General features: G+C 44.4%; 1 protein-coding gene across 1 annotated transcript in view; it reads left to right on the forward strand.

The window, feature by feature from the left end:
• The first annotated feature begins 11,495 nt into the window (after positions 1-11,495).
• The window catches only part of F12 (coagulation factor XII), a 146,119-nt gene continuing 141,097 nt past the window's right edge, over positions 11,496-16,517 (forward strand). The window contains exon 1 of the mRNA XM_077472552.1: positions 11,496-11,646. Within this exon, the coding sequence (XP_077328678.1) occupies positions 11,587-11,646 (60 nt within the window). The 5' untranslated portion in view covers positions 11,496-11,586. The remainder of the gene's footprint in view (positions 11,647-16,517) is intronic.

Raw genomic sequence — 16,517 nt, forward strand, 5'->3', positions numbered from 1 at the left:
TTTTTGACCTGCTGCAGTGCCAGCATTGAACATTTCCAATCCATGTCTAGAAGCAGCAAGCAAGTTTTTCTAACTATGCGATGGGGGAATGTGCTCTGTTGGCTTAAAGTGGTATTAAAGCTTTATTTTTCTTTGCTTTTTTTAATTAACAAACATATATAAATATACTTACCTGCTCTGTGCAGTGTTTTTGCACAGAGCAGCTCCGATCCTCTTCTTTTCGGGTCCCCCACCGGTGCTCCTCCCCTTAACAGTGCCCCCAGAGAAAGCCGCTTGCCCTATATATATATATATATATATATATAGATAGATAGAGAGATAGATAGAGATATATATACATACATATATGTATATACACATACACATATTTATTTTAGCAGAGGCTCTAGAGAATAAAATGGGGATCAATGCAATGTTTTGGGAAAAAATACACTTTCATAAATTTTAATGCAAAAAAACACCACATATAACAAATTTTTGGTAAAATATAAACGATGAGGTTAAGCTGAGTGAATAGATACCTAACATGTCACGCTTTGTGCATGCTCGTGGAATGGTGACTAACTACGATACTTCCATAGGCGGCGCAGTACATTTTTTTACAGGTTTCCTGTTTAGAGTTAGCCCTTCTGGAATAATGATTCCCAGAGCCTGGGGGGAGATGCCTGTCGAGAACTTGAGGTCTTGAAGACTTCTCCCTGTCGCCAAGTACCGCAACTTGGCGATGAGCCTCTGCTCTGGAGTGATGGCTCGCCGCATGCAGGTATCCTGCCTGCTGATATAAGGGGACAGCAAAGCCAGCAGACGGTGAAAAACAGGGTCCGCCATCCGGAGATAATTCCTGAAATCATCAGGATTATTCTCCCGGATCTCACGAAGTAAAGGCATGTGCGAGAATTGGTCACGCTGGAGCAACCAATTCTTGCTCCATGAACTCCTCCTCGCCCTGTTCATGGACTGGGCTTGTGTCAAAGCTAAAAACCCAACACCATGCCCCTGCACAGCACGAATTCTACGACGAGTACATACACGAAACATGGCTTCAAAGCAGTCGGCTGGTCAGAACGGACAACAGAAAGCACCGATAAACAGCAAGGCCTGAAAGAATGAACATGAAAACCATAAACAAGCGGACCAATAAGCACTGAAAATCAAAGCGTACTATATACCAAGATATAGTCCGCAATGACCAACAAATGCGAACTGACTACACGCACTGATAAGCAGATACATACCCACAAGCACAAACTGAAGAGCAGTAATGATCTGAAGCACAAATCTGAAAAGCGCAAATCGTGAACCAAACTTCTACTAACACGAGATAAACACAAGATCAGCAGGAGCCCAAAGGGTGCCGCATGTGTTGCTGAACTTCCCTTTTCTAGTCCCGTCTTACGCGGTTTACGTCACCGCGTTCTTGTCGACCGGAAATTCCGTCAACTTTGTCCGACCATGTGTAGGCAACACCAGTTCCGGACTAAATCCGTCGGAAATTATCCGTCGGATTTGCTGATCGGAATGTCTGACCGTGTGTACGGGGGCTTATAGGGGAGGTCTAGCACTATAATTAGTACTCTTGCTATAACATTTGCAGCGATATCTCGCATGAGTGGAACAAACACCATTTACATATGTGTGCACGACCTATGTATGTATGCGTTTGCTTCTGCATGCGAGCACATGGGATGGGGGCGCTTTAATTTTTTAAAATGTATTTATTTATTTTTTGGATCACATCTATCAAAAGAAATACATTGATCATATACTTTAAAAAAAAACTGTTTACTTGCACCCTAGACTGGAAGTGATGGCATAACGTTGCTCCGGTCCTCCTAGATCATAGAGGTGGGGAGAGATGATTTGGTCCTCACCTCTGTAAGCAGCTGCATGCACAGCCGAATAATTTCCCGGGCTCGTCGGTAAGAACGGCAAGCCAGAGAAACACTGGTGATCAGAGGGAGGTGGGAGGACGACCCCTTCTGCTGCTTCTAAAAGCAATCCAGATAGCTTTAATGAAAAAGAGAATCACCGGCTTAAAAAAAAAAAAAAGTACTGGGGTCGTATATATACTGTAGGGGATCAGAGGGGTGAAGAGCTGGCTCAGAGGCAGTCCAGTAAAATAAAAGTGGCTTTAATTCAGCAAAACAGCAAAAAAAACATAAGACCAGACAGACTTATCTTATCACATGGATGTGCACACAGGTACAGCTCACAGTTCATCAGACCACAGGCTTAGAGGTAACAGTTCATGGCTCCAAACAGAGCTACAGTCTTTTTGTGGTTTAAACTCACCCAGCAGGTACACCTTCCAGCAATGGACATTTCCACACAGCGTGCTGCTGTGTCTCTCCTACTCAACAACTCCACACTGACACTTTCAGCACACCTGACCATAAGCAGGTCTGAAGGGGAAGTACCTGCCTTCTTCAATTAACCCCCTCTTAACCCTGCCCCAGGCTGACCCTCTACAATACGCATTGTGGTCTTTGGGTAGTATGCTACCCCAACATTTCTTATTCCTAATACGTGTCTGCTGTACCATGTACTTGTGTTAGAAAGTATCCTGTTCTCTTTGCATTTCTTCCTTTGTATGAAATACCTGCTGATTTTGCCAGCCCCCCTGGTTTCCTATTTAAAATTGATCACACTAAGCAGCAGAGCACATCCATCCCAGCTTGCTCAGTTTTCTGGCTGTGCAGGGATAATAGCCTGCTTGTACTCCAATTATAAGATTAATGCTGACACACCCCCATGCACAGCAATTTACTGGGAAGATCTGTGTACTGCTGTTTCTCCATCCCTAGTTCTCCAAGTCCCTTATGCAGTTTAGAACTGAAGTCCTGTGATCACTTGTACAAAAAGGTGTGTATAATGCTTTTTTTTTCATACATATATATTTTTTTATACACGATTTTCCTTTCATTTCTATTTTAATCACTTGTCACCCTGGCACGGTACATTTACTGCAGCAGGGAGGAGCTGCAGGCTTAGTCACATATATATATGTGATTCTGTCTCTTCCAGGTTAGGAGTGCGCGGGGCACTCCTCCTGTGACCACTGTGTCCACCGAACACAGTGGATTACTGTTACCAGAAACCGGGTATCATGTGATCGCTATGACTGGTCATAGTGATCACATGATAGCAATGTAAACAACCTGTCATGAATGGCTTTCCATTAATGTAAAAATTGCTTACTACTGTGATATGTGGATTGGCCCACAGCAATCACATTGTACCTGGCTACCTGTACTATGTGTTTAGCTGTAGCCAATCACAGATCAACATAAACCATAAGCAAGCTGTTTGTGAATAGGAAACCCATTCACGACAGCTAAAACTATTGCTTATACCAGCCTCTCTAAACCTATTCAACATAGAGGAACCTTTGAAATAGCTTTCCCGTCTCAGGGAACCCTTGCTAAAAATGACTATATCTACAACTACAACATTAGTGTGATGGTCAGTAAGAAGAATGCTTCTTACAATTGTTGACACTGGTAAGAATCCCCCCTTACAGATAGTTAAAATACACAATAGAGTCAGTGGAAACTTATCTGAGAGTCAGAAATTGCTCATTGCTTAATGAACTCCTAGAAACCTTTGGAGGATCCCTAGTTGGGAAACCCTGGCTTCCAGGGCCAGATTAAGAACTTCGTGGGCCTGGTGCTGAAGATTTTTGTGGGGCCTTTTATAAACAATAAATAAATAAAAATGCAAACTATTTTTGTTATAACAAATTAAATTAGAGAGAGAGAGAGGGAGAAAGGGGATGAAAGAGGTGTGATGTGTAAGGGAGGGAGGATGAGAGAGAAAGGGGGGGATGGGAGAGAGAGGATGCATATGAGCATGTGTGGGAATGACATCAAAGCAGCCTGGCCAAGGCAAGTGTCCGAAGGCACAGAACCCAGAAGGAAGACCGGGTGAAGATGGAAGTGCTTGGGCCCCACCAGATTGATCACAGCACAGCACTGGAGGGCTCAGTCTGACAGGTAAGTGTACCCTAATGTGCTAATATGCTGGGCATAATTGTACATTGTGGCATAACCTACCCCAGGACCTCTAAAAAGTAATGTTAGAAAAGTTTACTACCGCTTTAATATCACAGGCGCCTGTCATGGGGCCCCCTACCTGTGGCCCTTGGGCAGTGTCTAAGTACATAGTTGTCAACATTTCAAAAATATTTTCAGGGACGCTTTTTTTACAAGTGCTATATTTAGAGTAGCTGACATCCCCTATGTTCCTCTATACATCACAATAGTAATTACAAAATTAAATAAGTACTAATAATGGGGCAGAACAAATATGAGGACTGTGAGATTTCCTTTAGTTGAACTAACAAAAGTGTGCCCATTCTAGAGCTGGTAACATTGAGGATATTCAGTATAATTTTAAAGAACAGTTTTTGTGAGGCATAGGGGAGGAGTATGAATGGTATAAAAGTGGGAAGTATGTGCAGGTGAGGGAGAGGAATGTGGAGGGTCTAACAGTGGGCACTATGTACATGAGAGGAGTGCAGAGGGTATGGCAGAAGGCACTATGTACAGGAGAGGAGTGTGTAGGGTATGACAGTGGGCAGTATGCACAGCAGAGGAGTGTAGGGGGTATGACATTGGGCACTATGTAGAAGAGAAGAGTGTGGAGGGTATGACAGTGAGCAATATCTACAGGAGTGTGGAGGGTATGACAGTGGGCCCTATGTACAGGAGAGAAGTGTGGAGAGTAGGACAGTAAGCAGTAATTACAGGAGAGGAGTGTGGAGGGAGGGTATGACGGTGGGCACTATGTATAGGAGAGGCGTATGGAGGGTATGACAGTGAGTAGTATGTACAGGAGAGGAGTGTGGAAGGTATGACAGTGGGCACTATGTATAGGAGAGAAGTGTTGGAGGTATGACAGTGGGCACTATGTATAGGAGAGTAGTGTGGAGGATATGACAGCGGGCATTATGTATAGGAGAGAAGTGTGGAGGATATGACAGTGGGCACTATGTATAGGAGAGAATTGTGGAGAGTATGACAGTGGGCACTATGTATAGGAGAGGAGGATGAAGTAATCTGGGAATGAAAAATGGAAAGGTTTGTGGAAGGATGTTTAGGGACTGCGTAGTGGTTAAGCTGGCCATACATGGATTGAAATTACACCAATTAAGCAGAGACCAGCCATAGTTGATCTATGTATGGGCTAGCTGGTTTTGCACAAGTCAACCTATTAACCGACTTGAGTACAACCAGCCTGTCAAGTTTTCCCCAAAACAATCAGTGCTGCCAGCTATAGTTAGCAACACTAATCATTGTATTCACTGGCAGAACACAATAACACTGCGGGAGTGATTGCCCCATTCACAGGTCAGCAGGTGAGAGGGTGTGTGGGGACAGGCTGGAGAGAGATACTAGTCAGTCCCTGGGTAGGCACTGGTTAGTATCAGAGCCAAATATACACAGATTACATACGCCACCATCGTTACTGTGAGAGCAAGAATTCTAGCACTAGACCTCCTCTGTAACTCTAAACATGTAACCTGTAAAAAAATGTAAAGCATCGCTTAGTACATAACAAAAAATCGTGCTAACTTTAGCGTTTTTTTTAATGAATGAAACGTTTGAAAAATTGCTGCGCAAATATCGTGTAACATTGCAAAGACCACCATTTTATTCCATAGGGTGTCTGCTAAAACAATATATAATGCTTGAGGGTTCTGAGTAATTTTGTAGCATAAAAAAAATGATGATTTTTACATGTAGGAGAGAAGTCTCAGAATGGGCCTGGGTGGCAAGGGGTTAATTATCATAAGTAATATAAAATAATTATTATAAGCTATGTGAGTTCATCCTCTGAGTCTGCTGCAGAGTGTTCCAGCTTGTATTTATACTGACCGCTCTGTATGTAGCTTATGACAGTCTGCGCAAGGAGCCCCGTATCCATAGATGATAGCAGCCCCATATTTTAACCAGTGCTGGATTGGGTCTTTAGCTACCTACTCCCCAAATGTGGGGTCTCTGTGACTGATCGCCAAGCTACAATCCTCGTACAAGTCTATCTTTAAAAAAATTAATAAAAAATTTTCTTTTTCTTTTTTTCTTTTTTTTTTGGGCAAATAGGCCTATCTTGAGAAAGGGGCCTGGAGCTGCAGCTCCAATAGCCCCTATGTTATTGGGGCCCTGCTGGCTTCTACAGTGATCAATGCTGTATATACAATCGCTGGAGAGATGACCGTCCGTCGCTGGATAGCAAGAGTGGATTACCACCGCTGGAATCTTTTTTTTATTTTTTTATTTTTAATAAAGGAATTTTTCAAAAGTGTGTTTGTTTTATTTAACCATTTTTTACACTTTCTTTGTGAAATGGTAGGGGTACTTTTGTACCCCCTTACCATTTCAAACAGGGGGGGGCCGGGATCTGGGGGTCCCCTTGTTAAAGGGGGCTTCCAGATTCTGATAAGCCCCCCGCCCGCAGACCTCCACAACCACCGGCCAGGGTTGTGGGGATGAGGCCCTTGTCCTCATCAACATGGGGACAAGGTGCTTTGAGGGGTCACAGACCCCCAAAGCATCCTCCCAATGTTGAGGGCATGTGGCCTGGTACGGTTCAGGAGGGAGGGGGGGCCGCTCTCTCGTCCCCCCCTCTTTTCCTGCGGCCTGCCAGGTTGCGTGCTCGGATAAAGGGTCTGGTATGGATTTTTAGGGGGAGTCAATTTTTTTTTAAATTTGATGCGGGGTTCCCCTTAATATCCATACCAGACCTGAAGGGTCTGGTTATGGATATTTAGGGGGAACCCCACGTCAAATTTTTTCTTAAATTTGAGGCAGGGTTCCCCTTAATATCCATACCAGACCTGAAGGGCCTGGTAATTGAATTTGGGGGACCCCCACGCTTTTTTTAAAAAAAATGTTTTTTTTTTTTTTTTATCAATGACTTTCAATGAGTGTTCTCTGTATTACGGAGCCGACAATTCATAATAGCTGCGAGTGATTTTAAAGGACTTTTTTTCCTGCATAAATGACACTTTGTGCAGGGACAATTCTAAGCACGGGAAACATGCGCCCCTTCACAGGCATACTATAGACAACCCCCCCCCTACGAAATTTAAAGGAATATTACACTTTTATTGTTTCACTTTAATCATTATTAAAATCACTGCTCCCGAAAAAACGGACGTTTTTAAAACTTTTTTTTGCATTGATACATGTCCCCTGGGGCAGGACCCGGGTCCCCAAACACTTTTTAGGACAGTAACTTGCAGAATCTTTTCTCTCTGTCAAATCTTTTTTCTCTGTCGAATATTTTCTCTATATAATCTTGGACTAATAAATGTAAGGTTAAGCACATTCGACCACAGGTTCTATAGACACAGATTGTTGTCAGAGTCATGTCGAATCTCCTATTCTATATCGAAACGAAAACGAAAATAGCTGAAATTCGGACGAAAATGCATTCGGACGAAAACGAATGCACATGTTTAGTGACTACAGGGTGTCTTCCAAGAGATGGGTAACATCTGAATACCAAGTCCTTCCAGGCCAGTTTCATGCCACCAAGATCACCGGAATGCCCTCCCATCTCAATCTTGCAAAGCAGTCAAAGAAAAATTCTTAGTTAAGGGAAGGCCTCGGCATGAACTTGTCCCACAGGGTCATCAGTGTGTCTACTACAAATTCTATTGGATCCCTGGTCCTGAACCTGTCCATGTTATTGTTGAAGTGGGATGTCAACAGATCTATGTTTGGTGTCTCCCAATGGTGACAGATGTCCTGGAACACTTTGGGGAGAAGAGACCATTTCCCTGCGTCTAGGCACTGATGAGTGAAAAAGCCTGTCTGCCAATAGTTTACTCTGAGAATGTGGACTGTGGCTTGAATGTACCTTTTGACCCAACCAGAATCAAGTATGCTTCTGAAAGGGCTGTGCTGCTTCTTGAGCCACTCTAAAGTTTGATGTAAGTCACAGGTGTGGTGTTGTCTGCCTGAACTCTCATTGATTGCTCCGGAAGCCGAATGATCCACCGCATCAGCGATAGATGACTGGACTCCCTCGATTACCACACTCTTGAATAATTTCTGTCCCTAGTACTCCTCCCCAGCCCAACAAGCTGGCATCCATGATGAAAAACCATCCAGAATAAGATGAGAAAGGACTTTCTTGAATCCTGTACAGGGCTGGTCAGCCACCAGGTCAAAAATATACAGTCCTTAGAACACAGGTGCATTAGCCAGTCAAGAGACTTAGAGTATTAGTCAAGTGCAGTCAGAACACTGAGCTGTAGAGGCCTGGAGTAAAAACATCAAAAGTCCCTCATGCAAAAACAGACTGATGGAAGCTTCTTGGAGCGCAAGGTCCAGATATGAGTATGAGCGTCAATACCTGTTTCCAGGGAAGAAACACCTAGGTTTGGGCCATATCCAAAACTAGGCCCAAGTACTCCAAGTGGTGGGTTGGATTACTTATGGACATTGAAGGTCCACTTGAAGCTCTGTGTCAGGTCACCAATGGCAGAAGGACTATAGGGCCCAGCATCTCCACCATTACTTCATGTGGGCCTTTATAAGGAAGCCTGTCAGTGGTTGAAGTTGCTGATTGATCTTTAGCTTGTTACTTGTGTTCCTGTGATTCCTTGCTCCTGTGATCCCTAGTTTCTTATTTCGCTTGTTCCCGACCTGTCTCCTGCCTGTCTCCAGTCCCCGACCCTGGCTTGTCTAAAGGATACCCTCTGCCTGCTTTTCGTGTTTGATCTCGGCTTCCACCTGACTTCGTCTGCTCTGCTTCCCACCTAGTACTTGATCCCAGCTTGTGTTGATTATCCTACTGTCTCAGTGGTTCTACAGACCTGTCACATCTCACAGGCGCCACCTGCCTGCAGACACTGTACCTCACATCAGCAGTATATCTGAGTCTTTCTGCAAGCAACTCCACAGGTGACCTGTGCTACTTTGTACCTGACTTTTCCTGTCTCACCTTCAGGGGAGTCTGGAACTTAGATGTAAAGGAAGCCCCCCCTTCATTGGCCTCCAGCACCTGCTGTGTGATACTTTGCAGCTTCACATAGGCTACCTGGGTGGTCGATCCTTCAAGAGGCATTCATCCAGATATCTAATAATGTGGATTCCCTAAGAGTACAGCAGCACAAGGATTGGGGCAAGCACCTTCGTGAAGACCTGGGGGCTGTGGACAGGTCAAAGGAAAGCACTGCAGAAAGGAAGTGCTGCTCCCCCACTGCAACCACAGGAACCACTGATAGGGGAGAAAAATTGGAATATGCAAATACTCAATAATGATATACATTGATGTTATAAATCCTCTTGTTGCAAGAATTGTAATGGCAGAACTTGACAATTCCATCCAGAACACAAGAAAAAAAAACCTTCAAGAAGGTATTTAGAACCTTCAGCTCTAAGATGGGGCAATCACGCCAGAGGAATTAAGCTGTTACAAGACAGTCTGAAGGGGCTGTAAACTCTTGAGGGCATAAAGCAGGGAGGAGGCATGGAATTCAATTCCAGTCTGTATCCCTGGAACACCACATCCAGGACTCAAAGTTCCAAAATGCAGTGAGTCCAGGTGACTGAAAAGGCCAATGGACCCCCCCCCCCACTTGCAAGAGTGGGGACCCCCCTTCATTGCAAGGAAGAGATAGTGTCAGACTTGGCTGTCTTGGATGTCTAGGACTTGCAGGGGAACTGATTAGAAGACTTGGCTTTAGAAGCTGAGGTCTGGGTGGGACGCAAAAAATTCTACCAAAAACAGCTGACTTTTCCGTGAGGACCTTACCTTTCTACTTACTAGATAAGAGAGTACTCTTTCTGCCTGTGACTTAATAATAAAAAAAAACATGTATTTGTAGCGCCGGGCTCCTGAAGAGCACGTGCTATGTTTTTTGTTAATTTAAATGTTCCTAAGACCATAGTTGGGTTTTAGGGTTAATTGTAGTAAATTATGGTCTTGGTATCAGTTTGACTGGACTGTATTGTGTTCTGCTTGGCCATAGGTGTGGGTGTCATCTTTGACAGGCATCGGAATGCAGTCCAGTTGGACGCATTGGGTGCCAATCTTTCTCTGAACCAATCAGTGGGTGCATTGTCTCACTGTGTATTCTGGGAAAGGGTACTTAAGGTACTGAGGTCACGTTATTTGGGGGTTCTGGTCCAGAGGATTCTTTCTGACTGCCTGGTCCTGGTCCTCCTGACCAGCCCCCAGAGGCCCTCATGGCCTGGGGTGCAGATCCATACGTTTCCGAGTCTCGGGGCTGGCTAGCCCGAGGCACAGTAACTGGAAGGAGAGTTCCAAAGTGGTCCAGTGTCGTCTCGGTTTTGGAGAGGCCCAGCAACTGAAAACGCAACCAGGGGAGGACTCTTCAGAAGAGCACAATAGCACAAGGTTACTGGGAGGAGCTCTAATTTACTGAGAACTGAGGGATCCATCAGGATCAATACAGGGTTTAGGGTTATGCACTTGACCCAGACTGCCAGGGTCTGGCAAATGGCCATAGACACGATTGATGATTGCATGGTTGAGCTTGATAGAGCAAAAGAAGCTTTGAGGAGGGCCTCAAATATGTTGTCCACATGGTCTTTGAAGACTGGAACATCCTTATGTGGAACCGTCAGGGATTAGTTGTGGCAGGAAATAGCCAGATCCACCACAGGCACCTTACACTTCTTGTGTTAGGCCTTCTCCACTAGGTACTGCTGCACAAACCATCTGAAGAGGTAAACATGTTTTCTGAACACAACCAGTCCTCATGCAGAACATCCTGTAAAAGTGCTAGAATCGGAATGGACCTAGTGGGTTTCTTGGTCTTGGCAAGAGATCCCATACTGGTGAATTTAGGTCCGGTAGGTGGGGACTGCTCTAGTTTTAGACAGAACACCAATGTAGATCACCACTGTTCTATAAATGGAGAGCACTGTGTAGCAGCTAACTGCACCTTGCAGTACTGCTGGATCAAAGGTAAGCGATAAATGCAAAGGTTACAGGCTCACACCACATCTTCTGTATAGCAGGGTGCCATTACAGTTCCCCAAGGAGCTGCTAAGGGATAAACAATCAGGAAGCTGTAAGAATGTGGCTTTAGATGCAACAAGGCAGAGAACTGAATTATCTGTACAAAAAAAAAAAAAAACAGAACATAGTCTTCTCAATCTACTGGTAGAATCAGAAACCTACTCTCAGTACAGAGAGGTTATGCATAATCTAAGGGTACAAGCAAGAAATTGAGCATAACTTGAAGTTCGAGGGGTTATATGGGCTGTCCTAACAACTTTGTTTGTCAGTGCTCTCCCCTGAAGGTGTCATCATATAACCCATTGTCTTGATTAGTGGAAGCCTGTGTCCTGTACTGAAAAATTAAGAAAAAAAGATTTTGCCATGACCAGCTACCCCCTTTTGAGGTAATCAGGTAATTTGTAATGCCAGATTGACTCATGATTGCAAATGGAAGCAGGAACTAAAAATGTGTCCTTCACCCTCGCATGTAGTGTAGAGAGAGATAAAAGGTGAATGCCCCTTTGCTACTGTGTAATCCAGGTGTCCTTTAAACTTCCTAACCTTTGCCTCTTCCATTTGAGCTTAGTGACTTGTTGTGTGGTCATCATGAAGCTTCTCTCTTTGGTCTTCTTGCTTGTTCTTCTGGTCATCGCTCAGGCTAAACCAGTAAGTACACTTTATCATCAGTGCTAAGTGTGTATTTGTTTTTAATGCAGTGTTACTATATTTGATATTTGATTTTCAGAATATTAAATGCCTAATCTATGCCAGTTTGCCTTGGGAGAATTTCGGATACTGAGTTGTGTCATTAACAAATAACTCTGAATGAATCCTGACATGTTTAAAAGGCCTTTTTGATAATTTTGAAGTTTTGTAAAATCTATATAAACCACAAGGAAATTTCCAACCAACTAGCTGTTAAATATAGTTTTGTTGACAATTAGTTACATTATCAGATATTTTGTGGGATGTGGACTGGAGATGTAGAACTGCACATCAGTTAGATGTTAATGATATGAGCTTGCTACGTTTTTCAGAATCCAGCTTAAACTTAAAAAAAAAAAAAAAAAAATATCCATTAGGGTAATTGGGTTGTGGGCAAAACTGGCCCTAGTGTATGTTTATTTGTCTGCAATTGTTTTAGGCACAGTAGTTGCTTCAGAAGGGACTGATCTGATTGGTTCTATGTACTCCACAAAGGGCTTTTAAATACAAGATGTAAATACAGGAAATAAAGAACTGCTATACTTAAAAAAAACTTTACGACTCTACATACAGTTCAAAATTCATAACCAATGTTATTTATTGTAAACAGAAATACAATAGAATGTAAGAGGATTCTTATTTAAGAAATCCTAAAGTAATCAGAACTGCAGTCAGTGCAATAATAAAATAAAATCTATTATAGTGTAAAAGAATGTTAAAAAATAAGTTGCATGTTATTCCAGAATCGCATAAATAACAACAATGATGACACAGATCTGATAAATATATCCATAAAGATGAGTCTGTAATAGTAAAATGAACAATAAAAAACTAATTTGTAAAGATGTTTCCAGGGATTGACCTTTGCACTGCACTCAGAAGCAGATAATGAATGTGTTTTTTACTCAAGTAGCCCATAGATTCACAAAGGACTTCCATTGGGTTCATACCTGTGTGCTGCAGAAACACACAAACACAGGCAGTTTTGCATGCTGCAGTGTCATTCGTCTTAATGGTATACCAACCCACATTGCCAAAACACTGGTTTTAGTGTACAGTAAAGGAACCTATTAAAATTAACAGGCTACCATAACACAGTGCATGTTAATGTGTAAAGTAACACATGTGAATATACAGCAAAGGTGTGAATCCAGCCCAGCTAAACATCACAAATTATTTATAGGTAAAGCCAGTGAAGCCTAGTGGGCTGAGGACTTCTTATATGTCCAGGGAGCCTATGGGGATGTCAAACAAAATGTGCACTCCAGTGCTTTTTATTGTGCTTCAATTTCAGCTTTGGTAGCATTTTTAAAGTTTTCCTCTAACCACTCGAACCAACCTATAGCAGACCTCCTGTGCAGGATCAGTATATATATATATATATTGAGAGATTAGATTTGAAATGTGGAAAAAGAAATGGACTTTTCAGGCACATGTAAAAAACTATATCGAAATTTTAATAATTCACAATGCTTATTATACAAGTACACATTAAAGACAATACAAATTCATTAAACCATAGAAAAACAAAACACAGAAAAAAGGGAAAAACAAATGCAAAAGGACACTAGTGGGAGATTAGTTTGTGGGGATCACCTTTTCTCGAAATGAAGGCCAGCGTCTAGGCAGTTTCTTTAAAATCTAGCGGGTTACCAGCTTTATTTACAAATGGTTTGCAAAGTCATAAAATAAACAAAAATAGTAAAGTAAATCCTTGCCGTTCGGCGCTAAACTAAACAGTAGACTGCTCTCTATACGGTGTGGGGCTGGCCCTGTCACCCATAAAACATGAGGTAAAGCAAACCTTCTTTTTCAATCCAAACAGAGCTCCTCTCTCTCAGATTCCCTTCTGAGTCTTAGGCCAGAGCACTGCTGTGCTCTCTTCCTGGTCATTTAAAGTCCACCTGAGCATGGACTCAAGTGGACCACAACACCCGGGCCGGATTTCGGTTAAATCTCTTACAATAGAATGAGTTTGAGTTGAAATATACCGCTTATCGATGACCTCACCTCGCATACCCTTACATATCCTCCCCCTCTGCTCAAGCCCCTGCGGCTGAGCAATTGTCCCAAGCATACAGTGCATGCGGGAGAGGGCATCTGCATTGTTTTGGAGCTTGCCTGGCCTATGCTCTAGTGTAAACTTAAAGGGCTGTAAAGCCAGGAACCACCTTGTCACACATCCATGTAATACCCCATAATGCCCAGGAAGGCCCAATCTTGTTTTTTGTTTACTGGTTGGGGCCATTTTTGAATTGCCTCAACCTTATTGGTCTGAGGCTTGACCAGTCCCCGGCCAATAATGTACCCAAGGTATTTGGCCTTCTCCAGGCCTATGGCACATTTTTATGTGTTGGCCGTGAGACCTGCCTCCCTAAGGGAATCTACCACTGCTTGTACTCTGGGCAGGTGCGATTCCCAATCTGGGCTGTGGATGACCACATTGTCCAAATAAGCAGCTGCATATGGGCGATGTGGTCTCAAAGTATTGTCCATCATTCACTGGAACGATGCAGGGGCTCCATGCAGAACAAAAGGCATCTGCTTGTACTGAAATGAGCCCTCAGGAGTGGAAAAGGCAGTCTTCTCCTTGGCCGATTCAGTTAGCGGTATTTGCCAATAGCCTTTCATTGGGTCTGGGGTTGTTATGTAGTGAGTAGGGATGAGCCGAACACTCCCCAGTTCGGTTCACACCAGAACTTTCGAACAGACCCCAAATTCATATGAACGTTAGAACCCCATTGAAGTCTATGGGACTCGAACGTTCGAAATTAAAAGTGCTAATTTTAACGGCTAATATGCAAGATGCTGTCCTAAAAAGGGTTTGGGGACCTGGCTCCTGCCCCAGGGGACATGGGTCAATGCCTAAAATGTTTTTAAAAATGGCCGTTTTGGCGGGAGCACTGATTTTAATGACGATTAAAGTAAAAAAAAAGTGAAATATTCCTTTAAATATCGTGCCTGGGGGGTGTCTATAGTATGCCTGTGAAGTGCCACGTGTTTCCCGTGTTTAAAACAGTCCCTGCACAAAATGACATTTAACGGAAATAACGTCATTTCAAACTGCTTGCGGTTTTAATGTTATATCTGGTTCCTGCAATATGGTTGAAAATCATTGAGAAAAATGGCATGGGTAGCCCTCCCTGCCCATTACCAGCCCCTTTGGGTCTTGTACGCATATTAACCAGTTGCCGACCGCCGCACGACGATGTACGTCGATAGCATGGCACGGGCAGGCATATTGGCGTACATGTACGTCCCTTGCCTCCCGCGGGTCGGGGGCCCGATCGGGCCCCCGCCCGGTGCCTGCGGCGGTCGGTATTCGTGCGGGAGCGATCCCGGACGAGGGGACGGCCATTCGTTCATGGCCACCCCCTCGCGATCGCTCCCGACGAATAGGAATCCCCCGTGACATCACTTCCTCTCCTGTAATGTAAACACAGGAGAGGAAGTGATGTATTCTCTCCTCCGTGTCGGTATTTTCCGTTCCGACACGGAGGAGAGCGGATCGGTGAGTTGCACCAACACTCTACACACACAGTAGAACATGCCAGGCACACTCACACCCCCCCTTTACCCCCCGATCACCCCCCCAATTACCCCTGCCCCCCAGTCACAGTGACACCAATGTCATTTTTTTTTTTTTTTTTTTTTTTTTGCATTGGTGTCATTTGTGACTGTAATAACTGTTAGGGCAGTTAGAGTTAGCCCCCTTTAGTTCTAATGTACCCCCCTAACCCCCCCAATAAAGGTTTAACCCCGTGATCACCCCCCGTCGCCAGTGTCACTAAGGCTGGGTTCACATTGCAGCGGTTTATGAGAACGAATGTGATTCGCACCGCACTGCAGTGCAAATCACATCCGATCTCTGTGCGATTCGAGTTCAGCCATTCGCCGCACCCGCCGCACCCGCCACACCCGCCGCACCCACCGCAAATTCGCACGGGACCCTTTTTTTGGCCCGCAGCAGAATCGGATCGCATGGGTGTTCACACCATGCGATCCGAGTTTGCAGATCGCACTGCGATATGCGAACTGATCTGGGGGTGTCAGTAACATTTCACTGACACTCCCAGCAGTTCGCATAGGGCAGTGTGAACTGCCGCCGGGAGGCATGCGATGCGGGAACCCGCCGCGGATTTGCGGCGTTTCCGCATCGCTCCAGTGTGAACCCAGCCTAATAAGCGATCATTTTTCTGATCGCCGTATTAGTGTCACAGGTGACGCTAGTTAGGCAGGTAGGTATTTAGGTTCGCCGCAGCTTTTTATAGCGCCAGGGACCCCCATATACTACCGCATAAAGCCCCCTGATTGCCCCCTAGTTAACCCTTTCACCAGTGATCACCATATAACTGTTACAGGTGACGCTGGTTGGTTAGTTATTTTTTATAGTTTCAGGGCACCCACCATTTATTACCTAATAAAGGTTTAACCCCCTGATCACCCGGCGGGTGTCATTTGTGACTAATAACTGTTAGGGCAGTTAGGGTTAGCCCCCTTTAGTTCTAAGGTACCCCCCTAACCCCCCCAATAAAGGTTTAACCCCGTGATCACCCCCCGTCGCCAGTGTCACTAAGGCTGGGTTCACATTGCAGCGGTTTATGAGAACGGATGTGATTCGCACCGCACTGCAGTGCAAATCACATCCGATCTCTGTGCGATTCGAGTTCAGCCATTCGCCGCACCCGCCGCACCCGCCACACCCGCCGCACCCGCCGCAAATTCGCACGGGACCCTTTTTTTGGCCCGCAGCAGAATCGGATCGCATGGGTGTTCACACCATGCGATCCGAGTTTGCAGATCGCACTGCGATATGCGAACTGATCTGGGGG

The sequence above is a fragment of the Lithobates pipiens genome, unplaced genomic scaffold, assembly GCF_037356315.1.
Source record: "Lithobates pipiens isolate NorthernLeopardFrog02 unplaced genomic scaffold, aLitPip1_a1.2 Scaffold_8, whole genome shotgun sequence".
NCBI lineage: Eukaryota > Metazoa > Chordata > Amphibia > Anura > Ranidae > Lithobates > Lithobates pipiens.